Source organism: Natator depressus, chromosome 14 (assembly GCF_965152275.1).
Source record: "Natator depressus isolate rNatDep1 chromosome 14, rNatDep2.hap1, whole genome shotgun sequence".
NCBI classification, from domain to species: Eukaryota; Metazoa; Chordata; order Testudines; family Cheloniidae; genus Natator; species Natator depressus.
The window spans coordinates 19632383-19654465 of record NC_134247.1 but is presented as its reverse complement, the minus strand read 5'-3'; the positions used below and the strand labels follow the sequence as shown (position 1 = coordinate 19654465).

The window sequence follows — 22083 nt, the reverse complement described above, 5'->3', positions numbered from 1 at the left end:
ACAGTAGCTAAATTAAGTAAGTTTTGCTATATACATTTTAAATTTCCATTGGCATAGAGCACCTCCTCCAATGGAATTGTCCGTAGAAAGAAATCCTAGTTTGCTTGGGCGTTTTTACATACTAATTTATTCATTACATTGACGTAGACCAGGAAGGATTTTCACAGACAGGTTCCAACCCACAAGCCCTCCTTAATAAATTAGAAGGTGATAAAGATCTAGATTACCTTGGAAATATCCTCTCCAATTCTTCCCGGTGGGGTATGTATGAAATCGGAGGGTTGTCAAAGTACAGAAGAGTGAGGAACACAGATCCTGCATGAGCACGAAATCTATCTATTTTTTCAGCCGATTGCTGGGCCACACAGCACATAAGCTGTTTACAGCTACAAATTAAGAGACAAAAAACTAATTCAATCCATCACATCACAATAAATAAATAAATGTACATACTTTAAACAGAAATTGCTTGAAATGGTTAAAAATCATTTCTTGCACCCATTGCACTATCTAAAATATTGAACTTGGAATGGGATTGCTGTTTTATTCTATTTGACTTTTTATAGTGAACATTTAGATAATGCATGACATTACCTACTGTGGTAAAGAATCTTTAAGAACAGCCACAAGTTAATTTGTAAAACACCTCCAGATCCAAACAACTAGATGATAGTAATATTAACTATACCTTGCACTCACGTAGCACCTTCCATCCAGAAAGATACCAAGATGCTTTTTATGGACTGGATGTTGTATATGGATCACCAGTGAAATTCAGCCACCATTAAGTTAGGAATGTAGCAAAAACTCTGATGTAACTGTTTAATTGAGTCATTACTTCACCTTTTTAATGTGTCTGTCCAACCCAACCTCTTTTTCTTCCCCTAACTCATGTATCTAGATTGTAAGTCCTTCAGGAAAGAGAACTCTCCCTTCTATGAGGCTCCACCATACCTTTGGGCATGGCACAAATTACAATAGTAGTAAATGAGAGAAACAAGACAGGTGAGGGTAATATCCTTTATTGGGTCGGCTTCGTTTGGTGGAAGAGACAAGCTTTCAAGCTTTACAGAGCTCTTCTTCAGATCTGGAAATAGTAACCAGTGTGTTACAGCTAAATACAAGATGGGTCAGATTGTTAAGCACAAGGGGTTAAAACATGTTGCAGGAGACCACTTCAAATAAAGTGGGCAATTGACACCACTGCAGTCATAGGACAAAGGAGGGTTAGTGGGTTACAAATTGCTCTAATGAGCCACAGAACCCGATACCATAACGAATGTGGAGAATTAGAAGAATTCTTCCACAACAAAGATACCACCACCACCAACTACTACAACTAATGCCCACCAACAATCATAAGAAAGAATGAATAATCTCATTGGACACCCCTACTGGACAAAACTACACAGCTGATCATTATATCAATTGCTTAGGGGGGAGAAAATCGACTGTGAAATCCTTAACAGAACATCACATCCACCACAATCTCTCCACTGCGGACGGGACAGCAATACAGTCCCTGAAATCCAGACATCAGATAATGATTAAACAGCACACAAAAGGGGGGAACCCATCGTAGTCTTCAATTATGACATCAGTGAGGTCAACTGACAACTGTAAGATACCACGTACTATAAAGAACTCCACCTCATACCACAATTCACCCAGGAATTTAAGGATATCAAATCCTTCCCAAAACTTCAAGAGAAACTCTACAACCTCATCCCCCAAAAACCCAACCCAGGGACCTTCTACATGCTTCCCAAGATACACAAACAAGAGAACCCAGGCAAACCCCTCATGTCTGTCCATGGCACTCTTTCTGAAGTAATATTAGGACTCTCAGAAACCATCCTCAAACCACTCAGCACACAAAGACCAGTTTCCTCCACGACACAACTTACTATCTCCAGAAACTCCACAACATTAACCATCTCCTGCAGAACACCATCCTTGCCACCATGGATGTCACCTCCCTATATACCAGCATCCCTCACCATGACAGCATTGCCTCAAATATTTACAAGGCAATAGACAACACTTATATATCCATCCCAAACACATCACCACATACTTCCATTTCATCCCCACCTACAAAAATTTTACATTTAAATAACAAACTTTGTCCAAACTATGGGAACAGCCATGGGTACACTCGGGTGGCTCTCCAATATGCCAACCTCTTCATGGGCCACCTCGAGGAAGAATTTCTTGAAAAATACACACAAAACCAACTATATGTCTGAGATACATTGAAGATATTTCCATTTTCTGGACAGGTGACCTAAACTCCCTCAGATTTCCACCACAACTTCAACCACCACTGACCCATCCATCAAATTCTCTCTAGAACAGTCACACACCACCACTGACTTCCTGGCTGCCACTATGAGCTTCAACAGTGGAACCCTACAGACAACTACATACAAGAAACCCATGGATCACTACACTTACCTCCACAGATCCAGTAACAACCCCTGACACACCAAGAAATCTGTTATCTACAGCCAGGCACTCGGATGTCACAGAATATGCTCCCAGGAAAAAGCCTGGGATAAACAGCTTAACACTCTTAAAACCACTTTCATCATAAAAGGACACTCCACCAGAGAAGTAGATTTCATCATCGAATAGACCAGCCAAATGCCCCGAGAGAACCTGCTTCAATACAACTTGGGAAAAAACCCAACCAACTGCACAACCCTAGTTGTCCCCTACCATCCCACACTGGAACCCATATGGGGTATCAACAAAAAATTAAAGCCCATACTTGATATGGACCACGTCCTGAAATAAATCTTTCATGAACCACCTCTGTTAGCTTTCAAACAACCCCCCAACCTCACTATGCTCATCATCAGAAGCAAGCTTCCCACAGACCAGGACACACCACTCAAAGCAGCACCAGACCCTACCAGAACAACAGATGCAAAATGTGTGGACATTTCTCCACTGCTACCCTAATCAATATCCCCCACAAGACCTTTCAAGATCCATGGGTCCTACTAATGCCTATCACAACATGTGGCACAACTCATCCAGGGCATCAAATGCCCCAACAACTACTATGTGGGTGAAATCAGACAATCATTCCACTCTCAAACGAACTCACACAGAAAAATGATAAAAGACAAAAACACCTCATCACCCATTAGTGAACACTTTTCATAAAGCAATCACTACATATCTGCCCTCTCAGTTTTCATGCTCAAAGCAAATCTGGACAACCCCTTCAAAAGACGAGCCTCGGAACATAAATGAATCACTCCGTTAAACACTGCAAATCATGACCTCAAAAAAAGACACTGACTGCAGAGGTATTAATTGCTCACTTCATTTTAAGTGGTCTCCTGCCACGTGTTAGCCCCTTACGTTTAACAATCTGTCCCACCCTGTATATAGCTGTGACACTCTGGTTACCTTTTCCAGACCTGAAGAAGAGCTCTGTGAAGCTTCAAACCTTGTCTCTTCCACCAAAAGAAGTTGGTCCAATTGAAGATATTACCCTCACCCACCTTGTCTTTCCCATATCCTAGGATCAATATGGGTATAACACCACTGCAAATAGTAGTAGTAAATATAACTAGAATTACTCGCATTATAGTTTAATCAGGACACCCGGGCTAACGCACCTATTTTAGCAAATATGACAAGATTTTTCATCTTCTGTCAAGCCATCAGGCTTACTATTTTAAGTATCATCTAAAATTTAACTTCTGGGACAACGAACTATTGCATAGAACCAGTTGAGGGATAGGATAAGTACCGTTTCAAAGAGTTCACTTACTACAGCACCAAGAATTTTCTGTACAGGTCTCTCAATAAATAACTAATAATCATAATAAAAGGAAAAGGTGCACTGTCAAGGTTCCTTCCCCACTCTGAACTCTAGGGTACAGATGTGGGGACCTGCATGAAAGACCCCCTAAGCTTATTTTTACCAGCTTAGGTTAAAACTTCCCCAAGGTACAAACTTTTACCATTTGTCCTTGGACCTTATGCTGCCACCACCAAAGTGTTACACAAAGAACAGGGAAAGAGCCCACTTGGAAACGTCTTCCCCCCATAATATCCCCCCAAGCCCTACACCCCCTTTCCTGGGGAAGGCTTCATAAAAAATCCTCACCAATTTGTATAGGTGAACACAGACCCAAACCCATGAATCTTAAGAACAATGAAAAAGCAACCAGGTTCTTAACAGAAGAATTTTAATTAAAGAAAAGATAAAAGAATCACCTCTGTAATCAGGATGGTGAATACCTTACAGGGTAATTAGATTCAAAATATAGAGAATCCCTCTAGGCAAAACCTTAAGTTACAAAAAGACACAAACAGGAATACACTTCCCATTCAGCACAACTTATTTACCAGCCATTTAAACAAAACAGAAATCTAACGCATATCTAGCTAGATTACTTACGAAGTTCTAAGACTCCATTCCTTTTCTGTTCCCAGCAAAAGCATCACACAGACAGACAGACCCTTTGTTTCCCCCCACTCCAGATTTTAAAGTATCTTGTCTCCTCATTGGTCATTTTGGTCAGGTGCCAGCGAGGTTATCTTAACTTCTTAACCCTTTACAGGTAAAAGGACTTTGCCTCTGGCCAGGAGGGATTTTATAGCACTGTATGCAGAAAGATGGTTACCCTTCCCTTTATATTTATGACATGCACATAGTTAGCTGACTGGTTTATCCACTCTATTCTGTAGACCCATATTGATTTCTAAAGTTCTTATGTAGGTTCTGCTGCAGGTGAACCTATATCAGCTCTAATGTCTGGATTCTGTGGGTTATTAAGAATACAACACAAAATAAATCAAAATATGGAGAAATTGTGTTTCTGGCTTGTGTTTCCTTTTTCATTATATTAAAAAAGAATTAGGCCAATACGAAGTCAGCTATGCTCTCTGTCAAGTTCTAGGACCCTGATTAGAGATGCAATACTCTAATAACAACTTTCTACCAAGTTAGTTCCAAGACCCTACACAGATATGCAAATCTGTTCTTCTGACTCATCCCAGTGTCAGACCAGGTGAGTTTTATTGCCATCAAACCAGAAATATAAAAGGGTAAGAGTCTCTCTGAGGAAAAGAGAGCTAGGGACAGGAACAGAAAGGTTCTGCAAAGAAATATTGGGGGACCAGTATTCCCGAGGCCATGTACCCTGCTCACTACATTTTCCCTCCCTCGATGGCTTGCTCTCCAGCACCCTCACTCACTTTCACTGGGCTGGGGCAGGGAGTTAGGTGCAGGAGGGGGTGAGGGCTCCTGGGTGAGGCCAGAAATGAGGGATTCGGGTGCGGGAGGGGACTCCGGGCTGGGGCAGGTGGTTGGAGTGCGAGAGGGGGTGAGGGCTCCAGCTGGGGATGCGGGCTCTGGGGTGGGGCTGGGGATGAGGGGTTTAGGGTGTGGGAGAGGCTGCAGGTTGAGGCAGGGAGTTGGGGTGCAGGGGAGGTGAGGACTCCATCTGGGAATGTGGGCTGACAATGAGAGGTTTGGGATGCAGAATAGGGTTCCGGGTTTGGGGGTGGCTCAGGGCTGGGGCAGGGAGTTGGGGCTCGGGGTGCAGGCTTACCTCCAGCAGCTCCCAGTCAGTGGCACAGTAGGGGGGGCTAAGGCAGACTTCCTGTCTGTCCTGGCACCGCGGACTGCAGTGCGCCCCGGAAGCGGCCAGCAGTTGGTCCGGCTCCTAAGCAGGGGGGCCAGGAGGCTCCATGCACTGTTCTTGCCTGCAGGCACTGCCCCCACAGCTCCCATTAGCTGCGGTTCCTGGCCAATGGGAGTGCAGAGCTGGTGCTTGAGCAGCGCACGGAACTCCGTGGCCCCCCCGCCTAGGAGCTGGAGCTGCTGGCCACTTTCGGGGTGCAACACAGAGCCAGGACAGGAAGGGACTAGCCTGCCGTAGCTCTGCAGCACCGCCGATCGACTTTTTACAGCCTGGTCAGCAGTGCTGACCGGAGCCACCAGGGTCCCTTTTGGACCGGGTGTTTCGGTCAAAAACTGGATACCTGGTCACCCTAGCTGTGATTTTTGTGAAAAGCTTTGTAATACTTGGTAAGAGGTATTACATACAGTATGCAGGCAATATTATACGTATGGTCACATACTCTCTTACAGGGACTGGAAATTACTAAACATGAAATCACAGAACAGTATACAAAAAGTACAAGCTACTTACATGTTAGCATCCAGCAACTCTGGTTCATTCTGTACCAAAAAAAGTGTCACCTCCATTAAACTTGTCATAGCAGCTTCTCGTACCCTGTGGAAATGAAGTACAACAATTTTAAAATAAATCCACAGATATAATTCATCTAATCCAGGGGTCGGCAACCTATGGCACGCATGCCAAAGACGGCACGCAAGCTGATTTTTAATGGCACACTGCTGCCTGCCGGGTCCCGGCTGCCGGCCCCGCTCAGCCCGCTGCCGAACCCAGGCTGGGACCCCGGCAGGCAGCAGCGTGCCATTAAAAATCCTGCCCGCCCCGGCCCGCTCTTCTCCGCCCCCCGCCCCCACAGGGGCAGGGTGAAGAAGCTTGGTCCTGGCAGCTGCTGTAGGGCAGGCAAGGTCCCCCTCCCCAGCCTCTTCCCCCAGCATGCTGGGTGCCTGCCCCTCCTCCTCTCCCTCCCTGCCACCGATCAGCTGACGGCCCTTGAGAGGAGGGGGAAAAGCGGAGTTGCAGCGCGCTCACTGCTCCGGGGAGGAGGCGGAGAACAGGTGGGGACGGGGCCGTGGGGAAGGAAGGTGGAATCAGGGCATATCCCCTCCAGCCCCCTGCCGTGAGCCACTCTGGGCAGGGGGCTGGGAGCACCCCCCATGACCCTAGCCCACACCCCCAGCCCTCTGCCCTGACCCCTGCACCCCCCCGACCCCAGCCCTGACTCCTGCACTCCCCTCACATGCCCCTAGCCCTCTGCCCTGACTCCTGCACCCTCCTTGCACACCCCCAGGCCCCCCCACACCCCATGCCCTGACTCTTGCACCCCCCACATTCCCACCCCACCCTGAGCACCAAACAAGAGCTCCTGCACCCCCACCACCACATTCCCATCTGTACCCCTCACACCAAATGGGAGCTGCCCAGGTAAGCACTCCACACCCAAACCTCCTGCCCCAACCCTGAGCCCCCTCCCTCATTCTAGCTCCTGGCCAGACCGTACACCCCATCCCCCAGCCTGCACCTTCACTCCCAGCCCTGTGCTCAGTGCACTCCCACCCTCAGCTCAGTGCAGAGAGAGGACGAGAATGGGCTAGAACCAGGGAGAAGGTAGATACCCACTCTATGTGGGCAGGGCCGGGATCTCAGACCAGGAGCGGACTGAGAGGGGCCGACGGACAGAACCCCAGACTGGCAGCAGGCTGAGCCGCTCAGCCCACTGCCGGTCTGGGGTCCTGGCCGCCGGCCCCGCTCAGCCCACTGCTGGTCTGTGGTTGTGGTTGCCAGCCCCCTGCCGGTCTCGGCTGCCGGCCCCGCTCAGCCTGCTGCCGGCCCAGGTGAATGGAACCCCGGGCTAGCAGCAGGCTGAGCGGGATGGCAGCATAAGATCAGCATTTTAATTTAATTTTAAATGAAGCTTCTTAAACATTTTGAAAACCTTGTTTACTTTACATATGGCAATAGTTTAGTTATATAATATATAGACTTATAGAGAGAGACCTTCTAAAAAGCATTAAAATGTATTACTGGCACGCGAAACCTTAAATTAGAGTGAATAAATGAAGACTCGGCACACCACTTCTGAAAGGTTGCCAAGCCCTGATCTAATCAAACAGATATGTTGGCAAAAAGTTCAAGCTTGGTTGCTGAAAGTAGGCACCTAAAAAAATGGTATGATATTCAAAATGGCTGAGTACCCCTCAATTCAAAAGGATAAGCTCTCCCATTGACTTCTGCCAAAATATGGATTTAAATACCTACCTTTAGGCACCCAATGTCAAAGACTGTGGCCATTTATAATGTTTAGTTTGATATCAGTAAGCTTCATATATGTTTATGTCACTTCTATGAGTGGCACTTAATTGTCTTAAACTATTTGGTAAGTATTTGACATACACACAGTGCCTAGGTATTGTGGAATATTTATAGATAAAACCTTTCCCATCTTCAGAAGGAAGGGGGGAAAGTGCTTTAAACTTGACTATTAATTGTTTAGAATCTTTCTTTTAAAAAAAGTTCAAGGAAATGTAAAGTGATTTTTGAAACATCATTTCCTTTTATCATCTTTCTGTGGTGGTGGTCTTAACCGTGTATGTTTTATTGAAGTCCTGGCTAATAGGCAAAGGGAAGTGAGCCTCTGTGATTCTATTTATCATGCAAGAATTTAAAGATTTAGCTCGAGTTTGTGTATCAGTACTAAAATATAGTATATTGTCTGCACTATCATTTACTGTGTATTATACATCCCTAATACTCAGTGTAACCTTCATGGAAATTAGTGAGTATATATGCCTAGTAAATTGTTTTAAACCTAAATATTTTGGATGTTTCGATTCATCGTCTTCCTGCAGACTAACATGCACATTCTCATTTCAAAACATAGGACTATCATTTGTATTTAAAGGATTCTAAGAAGTGTCATATTTGTGTAAAGTTCTAAGTTTAATCTTCTCAACCAGAAAAAGTTCTATAATTCAAAACATGTTAACTGCATATAAGCACAGTTCTGTAGTTTTGTGGCTTAATTACAAATACCAGAAAATAATTGTACAGATTATTATGTACATAACACTATGAGGTGCTTGTAATATTTATCTTTTCTATATCTTAAGTATATTGAATATGGTGCAAAAGTTTTCTGCCTTCATAATGATTAAATATGATCATTTCAATATAAAGGCTACAAGGTGAATAAAGTAACCATTTTAAAGAACAAAATGTCCCCACCTCTAAAAGTCATACCATCTTATAAACTCACAGGTAATGAAAGTTAACTTCTTTCCAGCATATGGGAAATACAGGGGTAGATCCTCAGCTGGTATAAATTTTAAAAGCACTCAAGGACCACCTGCCCCATCAAATTTGCCACATCAACCCTCCTGGCAGCATCTTCCCTTTTCAATACAAACTCATCATAATTCCTCAAACTTTATGAGAACTGCACCTATATATTGTGAAGAAAACATACCCTTGTGCTTCTGTAGAATTTCCAAGGGCAATACAAGGTGATTGTGTATGAAGTCTAAAAATGGGTGATCCACTTATAAAGTGTTAGTAAGAAAGTTATACTACTTAGAAAACAAATGATGAAACTCAATATAACAGCTTGGCAATCTTTCATCACGGAGTATTTTCTATTGTTCATACAGTAACTTACTATTAGATATTCTTTTTTAACATCTGTAGACAGATTGGACAAGTCCCAGCAAACAATCTGTCATAAGGAATGTTAAGTTCTCATATGAAAAGTAAAGTTGATTAACTTTCCCACAAATCCTTCAAAGAAAAAAAACACGCACTAAAGAAAAGGTCTCCTTCACGCAGAAATTGAGATTTTTTTTCTACAGTTCTTCCACCTAAATCTATTTGTTTGAAGAAACTAAACTGGAAATATTCACACTTTAGGGGCCAGTTTTTCAAAAGTATACAGCTTTTAACAGTCCCCAGTTAGAACTGCTTTCTTTAGTTACATGTTATTGTTGATTTTGGCTGGCATTGTCAAAGGAGCTTTATGGGAGGTTAGCACCCAAATCTCACTTGAATTTCAATGACAGCTACATCCCTTAGGATCCTTTGAAAATCCCAGGCTCTATTGAAGATTTTATTTTTAATTAATGACAAAAGTAGAGGGAGGAATGAGAGGAATGGGAAAGTTAATCAGGGCGAGTCTACATGGGTTAATTGACCAGAACAGCTACTGCAGAATACACTACTCCACACGGCCACTCTTATCCCGGAATAAGAGGCTGCACACACAAAGAGCTATTCTGGAATAGTTTATTCTGCAATAGCCATTCCAGTAATTGCCCCATGTAGACAAGCCCTAACAGTGAGGAAGTAGGAGGGAAAAGGGACAGGCCCAGATTACCACCAACCTAAGTATGATTACCAGTCAGGGATTTGTAACATCACAGCAATGGTGAGTCTTCAGGAGGTGTAGGAAGGAGGATTCTTGTTTGTTTCCAGTTGCTGTATCCTACTTAATGCAGCACAAATCATCATCAAATAATTCCCTAATATTAATTTTTCCACATAAGCAATTAATGTAGTTGCCACACAGATGTTGTGTGATTATGAATGAGAAATAAACTGGTTCACAAGACAATCACTATGAAGAGGTGTTCCATTCTGGGTGAGAGAACCCATGTCCTAAACTTATGGCATTGAATTAAATGTTTGGTCAAACTCCTATTAAAATGTCTGTGCAGCTGCATTTACTATTGAATGTACTTAAAATGGCTTCTGAAAATTTCAGCACATTAGGAGGCATGTCAAATACTTTTGCCATAAGGCTAGCATATCAACAGCTGAATGGTAGATGCTGAAAAAGGGAGGATTGTGTATGAGAAAAGTATTTACTCTTAAACCTTCAGAAAAGAAGCATTAGCAAATGCATGTTTCTGGGATCACGCTCCCATCACATAAGTAGCAGGAAGCGGAGAGAGTTCTAAAGGCATCATGCCATACCCTCAGGAGGTGCTACATTTCACCTCTGTGAGAAAGTGTAATAATCACCAGCATGCAGCAGAACTGACCAGTCAACCACACACCTCATTTGGAACCAGAAGTACGCAATCAGGCAGCAGCAGAGACCCAAAAAAAAAAAAAAAAAAAAAAAAAAGGCAAATACAGTGGAGTACTGTGCTAAGCATAAACTACTAAAAAAAAATAATGGGAAAGCAGCATTTTTCTTCTGCATAGTGACGTTTCAAAGCTGTATTAACTCAATGTTCAGTTGTAAACTTTTGAAAGAACCAGAACATTTTGTTCAGAGTTACGAACAACCTCCATGCTCGAGGTGTTCATAATTCTGAGGTTCTACTGTATGTTAGTTCCTTTTCTGCTCCAAAGGTTCAAATATGCATCACCACCTTTGCCAGGAAGGCGGATGGGAGTGTGTAGACCTGTTATTACTGAAAAGCTCTAGGGATGGTCACTACAGTAAAGTGACCACCAGCCACAAGGAAAAACTATCAAATGCAGGTTATCGGTAGGCCAGCATAGGTCTCTAACTGTGACACAGAAATATCACAACTAAAATATTTACAAACCTTACCATATATAGGACAGCCTTACAACTGTCTACTTGCCCTTTAACTTTTTTTTTTTTTTTTTTTTTTGATGGTCACAAGTTATTTTCCTTTTCCTTTCCATCATCATAAGGAGCACATGCTGTGCCTGCAATGGTAAGCTTTTACAACGGTTTTGAAAGTGAATATAGGAGAGCTAGGCACTCTCACCTCAGAGCATGTATTGACAAACACAAGGAAACAAAACTGAACTTCAACAAGGGGGATTGTTGCAGATTGTTTTATCCCTGTATGCTTTTCCAAGGCATTACTAAGCATTGTGACAGAGCATCTTGTAGAATCAGATCTGTCAATTAACAATGAAGCGTACTGATTCCATATTATCATGGCTCTCAAGGAAATATTCTGTCTAAAATTCCACTTGTAGTTTAGGCTAGATGACTTATTCTTCACTTCTTGTCCTAAACAGAGGTGTAGTGTTATTGGACACTATTAAATAATTGCTACAGGTTCATCCCAGAGATGGCTAGATCTCAGTGGTAAATTGGATGATCCCTGTACACTACTTGTATATGGCAGGGGAAGGAGGAAAAGAGAGTGGGTTTGTTCTTGTTTTAAACTGTATAGTGATCTGCTGGGATGAAAAGCACTATCATAATAATATATAATTTTACAAATAAAATGTGATTGTAATTCTCCATATCTAGATTATGTGGTTGGTTATAGGCTGTTTTACCATTCATGATGGCAATTACATATTTAGCTTAAGGCATCTGCCTTTGTGTTCAAGCTAATACGTTTAAGGCTCTTAAGGATGAATTTGATTTTTATTAAATCACAACAGATTCTTGGCTGCTTGACAAAGTAAGGGAGACAGACTAATGTTTATTTAGATAATGTAGTACTGTAGGTTGCGAAGTATGGATGAGAAAAAAAGACAGTTTGAAATGTTCAAACTACTTTCACCTCATTCCTAATCATTGCCAATATACATTTACATAATTTTGGCATATTTTTTGAAAGCATGCTGAACATGCATTCTTAACAATGCATTTTTACCAGCATTCTGTATACTCCGTGTTTTTGCAGCTGTAGAATTTGCTGTAGAATCTACCTTGACTGAAGCAATGTTCTCCAGAATCTAGGCTTCTACTTGAAAAATGTAAGTGTCTAGCCCCCATGGTTGATAAGAAAACTTTTCCAAAGGGAACTAATTGTAACTAATGTAGTGATATTTATGTGAGAATGTAAACTGCCTAAAACAGTAACTTAAAGGAAAATGTGAAGTGCCCCAATCATCTCAATGAAGTATTAACACTTAACTTTTACATCTAATTATCAATATTGCCTAGCACTATAAGGCACTAATCAATTAATCATTCTTGTAGCTCTTCTCTGAGCCCTCTCCAATATAATCAATGTCCTCCTTGAACTGTGGACACCACACCTGGACATACTATTCCAACAGCAATCACACCAGTGCCAAATACAAAAGTATTTCTACACCTATTTGAGATGCCCTTGTTTATGCATCCCAGGATCACATTAGCCCTTTTGGCCATGGCATTGCTCTGGGAACTCATGTTAGCGGATTATCCACCATGACCGCTAAATCTTTTTCAGAGTCACTGCTTCCAGGGTCAGAGTCCCCTATTTTGTAAATATGGCCTACATTCTGTGTTCCTAGATGTACACATTTACATAAAGCTGCATTAAAATACATATTTGTTTGCTTGCATCTAGCTTACCACGTGATTCAGGTCAGTATCAGTGACATGGCCTCTTAATTACTTACACTCCCCAAAGCTTTGTGTCATCTGTAAACTCTGTCAGTGATTATTTTGTGTTCTCTTCCAGGTCATTGATAAAATTGTTAACTAGCATAGGGCCAGGAATATATCCCTGCAGAACACCACTAGAAATATACCCACTCAATGAAACAGCAGATTGGAGCAACATGCCTCCTTTTTTATTTCAGATTTCTGCACAGGGATGGATTGGAACTCTTGTTACCTGGGTGGGGTTCAGGTTTAAGGGTCACAACATTCTCCCTGGAGCCATTCAGGCCCTATAATCATCTCCTGACGCTTTATTTGGGTGCATCTCGACACAGACTATACAGAGTCTTGCCACCCACACTCACTAAATTAACAGGGAGATTTAGGGTGAGTTAACTCTGTGTATATGGAATGTATCCATAACTGAATAAACTGAAAATTGCCAACATAGAGAGAAATACCCTACCTGGAACTGAATACTGTGGAGGCATCATGAACAATCCATAATAGGAGTGAGCAACTTATAATATTTCATAACAACCTACTCTAGCTCACCCAGCTCCCTGGCTAGAAGTGCAGATTAGCCTTACCCAAGACCTTTTAAAGGTGGGGATAATGGAAGGTGATCCCTGAAAAAGCTCAGGACCAGAATGACACTAAATTTCAAATATGAATAACAACAAAGAAACAGAACTCTGTAGACAGCTTGTCAGACCTCTGAGGATAGTGCTTAGCACTTACCTGTCAACAGAATTCGGTTATTTTAGTTACATTTAGGTAGACAGTAGTGGTGCCTTGATGCAATAGCTGGAGAGATGGCTTAAGAAGTGACATGTATAACTGAACTCCAGCAGACAATTACATTAACAATCCTGATTTAGGTATGCATAATTTGAGTGTATAATAAAGAATCCATATAAGCCAAAATGTATTAGAAAGACCCACAGTGAAAATACAACTCGCTGCATACAGCATTAACTGTGTTAAAAAATACCTCCAACTCAAAATAAGCCAGGAGACTCTTCCATAAATGTATCATACTATTTCAGACATGCATAAAACTTTACTATACCACAAAGAAACCTATTAATAAAAACGTTGTTACTTAAACAGAAAGGAAATAAGCTTTTATAGCAGAAAAGCAACAGAAGTTTTCTTCTCCCCTCTTTTAAAATTGCAGCTAGCAAAGGTTTACACAAATACTGAACAACATGAATACTGAGTTCAGAAATTGGCTGGCATTGCTGGGCTAAAGGTCAGCAGAAACCAACTACATCACAGACGTCTTAGTCTTCAAGAACTCAATCATCAGTGTTGTTGCAGAAATCCAAGGATCAGTCTTGGGGGAGCCACTCACCCACTCAGTCAGAAGTAGGGCTTTCAAACAACCTTTGAAGTACTTTTTTGTTTTTCAGAAGGTATATAAAATGCAAAAATGCAAAAGAAAAAGCATTTCAGAATTATAACATCCTGTTTTATAGCTGGCTCACGTTAAAAAAAAAAAGGAATAGGTTGAATTGAAGCATTTTGTGTTATTTTAGCTCAAGTTGTTGGTGGGGAAATGGCTCTGTATGTGAAAGAAAGCATAGTAAAAATCTTAAATGAATCAAATTCTACCACAGAATCTCTATGGACAGAAATTCCATGTGTGAATAATAAGAGTGTAGCAGCAGGAATATACTATCAATCATCTGACCAAGACGGTGACATGATTGTGAAATGCTCAGGGAGATTAGAGAGGCTACAAAAACAGAAAAAACAATAATAATGGGGGTGACTGGGAAAATGTAACCTCAGGAAGGGATGCAGTGATAAAATGTCTAGACACCATAAATGACTGCTTCTTGGAGCACCTAGTCCTGGAACCCACAAGAGGAGAGACAATTCTTGATTTAGTCCTATGTAGTGCACAGGAGCTGGTCCAAGAGAGGAGTATAGCTGAACCTAATGTTAGGAATGATTAGGAAAGGGATAGATAGTAAGACAGAAAATATATTGCCACTATATAAATCCATGGTATGCCCACACTTTGAATACTGCATGCAATTCTGGTCACCCCATCAAAAAAAGATATATGAGTGGGAAAACGTACAGAGAAGAGCAACAAAAATGACTGGGGTATGGAACAGCTTCCATATAGAGAGATGAAAAAGACTGGGACTACTCAGCTTGAAAAAGAGGTGACTAAGGGACGATATGACAGAGGTCAACAAAATCATGAATGATGTGTAAAAAGTGAATAGGAAAGTGTCATTTACCCCTTCCCATAAGAAAGGCTAAGATTTAGTCACACGTATTTTTAGTAAAAGTCAGGGACAGGTCACAGACAAACAAAATTTCACAACCCCTGACCTGTCCATGACTTGTACTATAAATACTCCTGACTAAGCTTAGCTGCTCCTGGGGTGCCGCTGCAGGGCCCCTGTTACGCCCTTGTTCTAGGGGGCCCTGGGGCCAACATCTGGCCCCTGCTCTGGCGGCGTGAGCTAAGTGCGTCTGGCCACCCCTGGGGCCACTGCTCTGACGGTCCCCGCAGCCGCACCTTGGGCCCGCCCCAGCAGCGGCCAGTGCGGCTGGGCCCTGCGCCCGAGTGACTGGCTCCAGGGCCACCACAGCAGTGGCCAATGCGGATGGCCCTAGGGCCCACTCAAGCGACTGACCCCAGGGACTGCCCCAGCAGCAGATGGTGTGGCTGGCCCTGGGGTCAGCTGCACTAGCCGCTGCAGCTGTGGATGTTATGGTGGTCACAGAAAGTCACAGAATCTGTGACTTCCACGACCTCCATGACAGACTCGCAGCCTTACTCATGAGAACCATGCACACTTACAGTGGGATCCATCTTGACACATACTCAAAGAAACTAAACTAAAGGGACAGGTCCCCCTGCAAGCAGAAGCGGTCATGTAAATTTGCACTGGCAGATACTATTTTTTCCCCCAATTCAGAGGACAGCTGTTTAATTCCTGAAAAATTAGAATTATTTTGGGTCCTGCAGACTTACGTATACATGATGACTTGCTTGTTTCTTTATTGGGTATCTATCCCTTAAGGCTCACATTTTACATGCTTTTCCCCCCAATACTTCCTTCTGGATTTCACAATATGATGGAAAACAACATGCAGTCCCTACCCCTTTTTATTGCCCATTGCACTCACGGAATGCAGGGATCTCCAACCAGTGACTGATCTCATATCCCAAATTCTATGTACACTTTAGTGTCTAAGTTCAAGTTCAATTAAGGAGAAAGCTTCTTACAATGTCTTTGGCTTTTGTCAATTTAAAAAACACACTTTCTGTCCCATCTCACTGAGGGAATAGCACCAAATCTTCTCTTTTCACTAATGTAAATATATGTACTGAACAATTTCTCACCATGTTGTTACTCTGTACATATGATTTCTCACCATGTTGTTACTCTGTACATATGATTTGACGACTAAAGCACCCAATCAACACAAAACATACATTTAAAGTTATTATTTTTAGATGCAAAAGCTGAAGCCACTGAAACCTAAAGTCAGTATAGCCAGAAAAGACTATGCCTTTAAGAAATATACTATTTAATTTTTTTTAAAACGGGTGTTTTAAACTCAATAATGAAATAGGAGCACCTAACAAATTATACAATGGCTCCCTCTTCTGGCCAGTGGGCCACATATGAAGCTGTGATAAGAAGAGTTCCTGTTCGGCTACTCTTTTAGTCAGAAGCATGATTAAGAGCATATATGATATTTTAAAGTAACTATAAGCATAATATGAACACTGGATAGATGTCATGACTTTATTTGTTCTTGCATCCGAGTAAAACACCCTCACAAGTGATTCTCATTTACCTTGATGCTTTATTTCATCACCTGGAAACAGAGGATGGTATAAGCTAGAGAAGGACCCAGTGTGGGTTAGTTTTTTTCTGAGGCAAAGGAGAAATAATTACTGCCCTCATTTGCTACACAATATTTATTTCTAGCCTTACTAGAATCTCCATGTGTCTAGCTACATCCAATTTTTCCCTTCGTAGCTTTTGGAAAACCACTGAGTCTGAATGACTTCTAATTACAGACTTAGAGTAGACCACATCAGTGGTAACAAGTACCAATAGAAAGAAACTTCATTTCCTTGTCTCAAAATGTGAGATGCCTTACCATGCTCCAACATCTCCTCGGCTGTCTGTGGTATAGTCACTCATACCATTAAGTAACATCATATAGATCTGAACAATATTATCTTTGCAGACAAATTCATCCTGTGGTCCTTCTTTCTTCACACCAACTGTCTGACAAACTCTGTAACAGAGAAATACAGAAGAAATTCTAAAGAAAAAGGACACAATCATGCCAGGCTTTGTTTTCTTCACACTCTTTTTCAAAAAGGTTCCAGAGGTGATCCCAGCAATTACAGGCCTGTAAGCCTGACTTCAGTACCAGGCAAACTGGTTGAAACTATAATAAAGAACAATATTGTCAGACATATAGATAAACATAATTTGTTGAGGAAGAGTCAACATGGTTTTAGTAAAGGGAAATCATGCCTCACCAATCCACTAGAATTCTTTGAGGGGGTCAACAAGCATGTGGACCAAGGATATCCAGTGGATATAGTGTATTTAGATTTTCAGAAAGCCTTTGACAAGGTCCCTCACCAAAGGCTCTTACGCAAAGTGAAGGTGCTGTCATGTATTGGTAACTGGTTAAAAGACAGGAAAAAATGGCCAGTTTTCAGAACAGAAAGAGGCAAATAGCGGTGTCCCCCAGGGGTCTGTTCTGGGACCAGTCCTATTCAACATATTCATAAATGATCTAGAAAAAGGGGTAAACAGTGCGGTGGCAAAATTTGCAGATGATACAAAATTACTAAAGATAGTTAAGACCCAGGCAGACTGCGAAGAGCTACAAAAGGATCTCTCAAAACTGGGTGACTGGGCAACAAAATGGCAGATGAAATTTAATGTTGATAAATGCAAAGTAATACACGTTGGAAAACATAATCCTAACTATACATATAAAATGATGGGGGTCTAAATTAGCTGTTACCACTCACGAAAGATCTTGGAGTCATTGTGGATTGTTCACTGCTCAATGTGCAGCGGCAGTCAAAAAAGTGAACAGAATGCTGGGAATAATTCAGAAAGGGATAGATAATAGGACAGAAAATATCATGTTGCCTCTGTATAAATCCATGGTATGCCCACTTCTTGAATACTGTGTGCAGATGTGGTTGCCCCATCTCAAAAAATATATATTGGAATTGGAAAAGGTTCAGAAAAGGCAACAAAAATTATTAGGGGTATGGAATGGCTTCCGTCTGAGGAGAGATTAATAAGACTAGGACTTTTCAGCTTGGAAAAGATATGGCTAAGGGGAGATATGATTGAGATCTATAAAATAATGACTGGTGTAGAGAAAGTAGATAAGGAAGTGTTGTTTACTACTTCTCATAACACAAAAACTAGGGGTCACCAAATGAAATTAATAGGCTGCAGGTTTAAAAAAATAAAAGGAAGTATTTCTTCACACAATGCGCTGTCAACCTGTGGAACTCCTTGCCAGAGGATGTTGTGAAGGCCAAGATCATAACAGGGTTCAAAAAAGAACTAGATAAATTCATGGAGGATAGATCCATCAATGGCTATGAGCCAGGATGGGCAGGAATGGTGTCACTAGCCTCTGTTTGCCAGAAGCTGAGGATGAGCGACAGGGGATGGATCACTTGATGATTCCCTGTTCTGTGCATTCCCTCTGGGGCACTTGGCACTGGCCACTGTCGGAAGACAGGATACTGAGCTAGATGGACCTTTGGTGTGACCCAGTAGAGCCATTCTTATGTTCTAGTATTTTGGGCATACAAACTTCCTTGCCATATACGTTCAGAAAATGTCTAAAATACCTATCACAGAAGGACAAAGACAGCATCAAGCATGATCCTCTGTGTGTGGCTGTTGCATTCTGATTTTATAATTTCTGATTCAACACTGAAATAGTTACATAAACAATATATTTGGAAGACTTAAAGTGACATGTTATCAAGGCTTCCAGGTCTAAAACTAAGGGCTTGTCCACACATACGGTGCTGCAGTGGTGCAACTGTGCTGATGTAGTGCTTTAGTGAAGATGCTACTACACCAATGGGAAAGGTTCTCCAGTTGGTATACTTAATCCACCACCGTAAGAGGCTGTAGCTATGTCAGCGGGAGAGCTTCTCCCATCGACATAGTGTTGTCTACGCTGGGGGTTAGGTCGGTATAACTGCAGCTCTCAGGGGCGTGGATTTTTAACACCCCTGAGTGACACAGTTATACTGATGTAAATTTCTAGTGTAGACCTCGACTAACACATTGTTTTTTATTTGTAGGATAAATGCAAAAAGAAGCAGGATTATTTTACATCTCATCATCCTACTCACTATAATGGACCAAAAAGGTAGAGCAGAGGACCAATGTGATGTCTGTACACATGATCACAAAGAAATCCCTGGCCACGTAATAGATATTAATAGCTCACTTGGTTTTTATATGCACTGCACACCTCATTTATACTGATGAAAGATGTAATAGAGTTATCTGAATTGTATATGTGAATGATACTTTTAAAACTGGTAACATTTTGGACTCATCAATCTTGAAAATATCCCTTGAAAGAAAGAAAATGCCAGGATATTTGTATTATTTGGGGCTTTGTATGTTATTGAAAGTAAAATGAAGAAACTCAAATTCATTCCGGTTTCTAGTAGCCCAGGTTCGTACCACTGAGCTTACTAACTTCCAGTTCATGAAAAGAGAGAGCTTCCCAACATGCAACCAGCATGCATTTGGCTGATTAAGAAACTATGCTGACAACCTCCAAAAATAGTTCCACACACTGCTTCTCAGTCTGAAGAATAGGATGACATGTGGCATCAAGGATGGATTTAAGTGAGACAAATAGTGGGGATCCATATGATCGCATCAAGAATGTATAACCACCCTTCTGGGAGTGAATTTAACCCATCACCAGGTTAGAATAGAGAATGACATGAACACTGAAAATCTTACATAGAGTGATTTAAAGTCAGATAAAAATAAAGCTGACAAAACATACTTTGCAGTTGCTTTCAGGCCATCTCTTCTTGATTCTGCAAAGCTCACATCTTTGTGGGAAATGCAGATAACTTTTTTCAAACCTTCCAAAACCTGAAAAAAGACAAATATATGCTCACGATGGACACTAGATTTAAAAAAGCTGGAGAATGAAGTTAACCATATGACAAGTGCTGCACAAGCAGCAGGCAGCACAAGCTTCTACATGTTACCCCCTCAATGCACTTTACTCCCACATGGACAGACAACTTCTTTACCCTTTGCCCAAAGCCCTTCATTTCCATTTTTTTAAAAAACATTTCCAGGAATTTATAAGTGTTTATTACAAAAATTAAAATTTGCATGCAAATCAGTGCAAAAGATTAGCTTCAGTTTTCCAGGTAAATATTGGAGTTAATATTGTGGGATGGTAGGATGGGGGGGGAATAAAGCAACAAGTACAGAAAAGTAAGGGTTTGTGAACCCGTTATCTCTAATCCACATTACAAAATAAAGTGTATCTTTTTAAAACCATTTACTGTTGGTGACAAGAAATATTACTTGAACAGAACCCCTATCCCCAAGTCACCAGCTAGCCTGTCACAGAGCTGGGATGCAGGAGTGGGAGCCAGGAAAGAGCAGGGGAAAATGGGGCAGAGGGGAGAGGAAGAGCAGGAGGTTGGGAGCCGTGACTGGGAGGGGGACAAATGAACAGGAAATAATCCTGCCACTGACACCCAGCATTGCTCCCGCAGATCCCAGTCACGCTGACACACAGACCCACCAGCAACAGGGGGGACATCATTGCTCCTCAGCTCCATTCCCCTGAGTTGCAGGGGGATTAGTGCCCAGTTCCCAGCCCTGGGGCAGAAGAGCCAGGGATAGGAGGGAGCACTCTCCGGAAGGGGGAGTTGACAAGGCTCTGTTCCCTGGTGTTCCTCTCTGGGTGGTGACACGTCCCCAGGACTGAGCTGAAGGTGAAGCTACTCACAAGGGCTATTCACAGAGGCCAGTACTGATGGAGTGCAGCAGATAGGGAGGGGAAGGGTGCAGCAGGCTGAGGATGGGGTGTACCCAGTATTCACTGGGACCTATGGTTGGGGGTAAGGGATGCCCAGTATTCACCATGATGTAGTAGTTGAAGAAGCCTTCCACTTCCTGAAGGCCTGTCACTGCAGCACTCAGATAGTCTTGGCTGCCAGGACCCAGCTCCCTGCCCATCTCTCTCCCCACACTGCAGAACAGCAGCCATCAACCAGTAGCTATCCTACTCTGCACAGGTGGACTATGCCATTCAGTGGGAACTCTGCAAGGGGGGATCAAGCCACCATCTCTCCTTCCGGAGGAACGGAGTCCAGGGAGTTCCAACACATCCAAAATTCGGGGGATGGGGGGGAGGACGGTGAGGGGGAAGAAATCGATAAAACCAAAAAGACAGTTCCTTTTCCGTAACTGGTGTTCTTAAAGATGTGTTGCTTATGTCCATTCCATATCAGGTGTGTGCGCACTGGTACTGGAAGTTTTTCCCTCAGCAGTATCCATAGGGGACCAGCTCTGGCGCCCTGTGGAGTGGCGCCTGCATGACGCGGTATAAGGGGTGCTGCCGGCTCCCCCCACCCTCAATTCCTTCTTGCTGGAAACTCCAACAGTGGGGAAGGAGGGCGGGTTATGGAATGGACATGAGCAACACATCTTGAAGAACACCAGTTACGGAAAAAGTAACTGTCTTCTCCTCTTTGACTGCTTGCTCATGTCCATGCAATATTAGCTGACTCCAAATCACTACCCCTGGAGTTGGGTAGCAGTTCACGGACATATAGATTACAACACAGCTCTGCTGAACCCAGCATCATCTCTGGCCTGCTGAGTGATGGCATAATGTGCGGTAAATGTGCGAACAGAGGACCACGTTGCGGCTCTACAGATGTTCCGCATAGGGATGTTCACCAGAAAGGCCACCGAAGACGCCTGTGCTCTCGTCGAGAGGGCTCTGACAATCAGCGGCAGCGGAACCCCTGCCAGGTAGTAACAGGTCCTTATGCACGAGGTAATCCAATTA

At 42.5% G+C, this 22083-nt stretch overlaps 1 protein-coding gene across 6 annotated transcripts in view; it reads right to left on the bottom strand.

Moving 5' to 3' along the window:
• The window catches only part of LOC141998651 (tubulin-specific chaperone D-like), a 263541-nt gene that overhangs the window by 47675 nt on the left and 193783 nt on the right, over positions 1-22083 (bottom strand). For all 6 annotated transcript variants that reach the window (XM_074971510.1, XM_074971511.1, XM_074971515.1 and 3 more), the window contains 4 exons: positions 20047-20138; positions 17116-17256; positions 6183-6266; positions 228-386 (listed from right to left, as the gene is read on the bottom strand). In XM_074971510.1, the coding sequence (XP_074827611.1) occupies positions 228-386; positions 6183-6266; positions 17116-17256; positions 20047-20138 (476 nt within the window). The remainder of the gene's footprint in view (positions 1-227; positions 387-6182; positions 6267-17115; positions 17257-20046; positions 20139-22083) is intronic.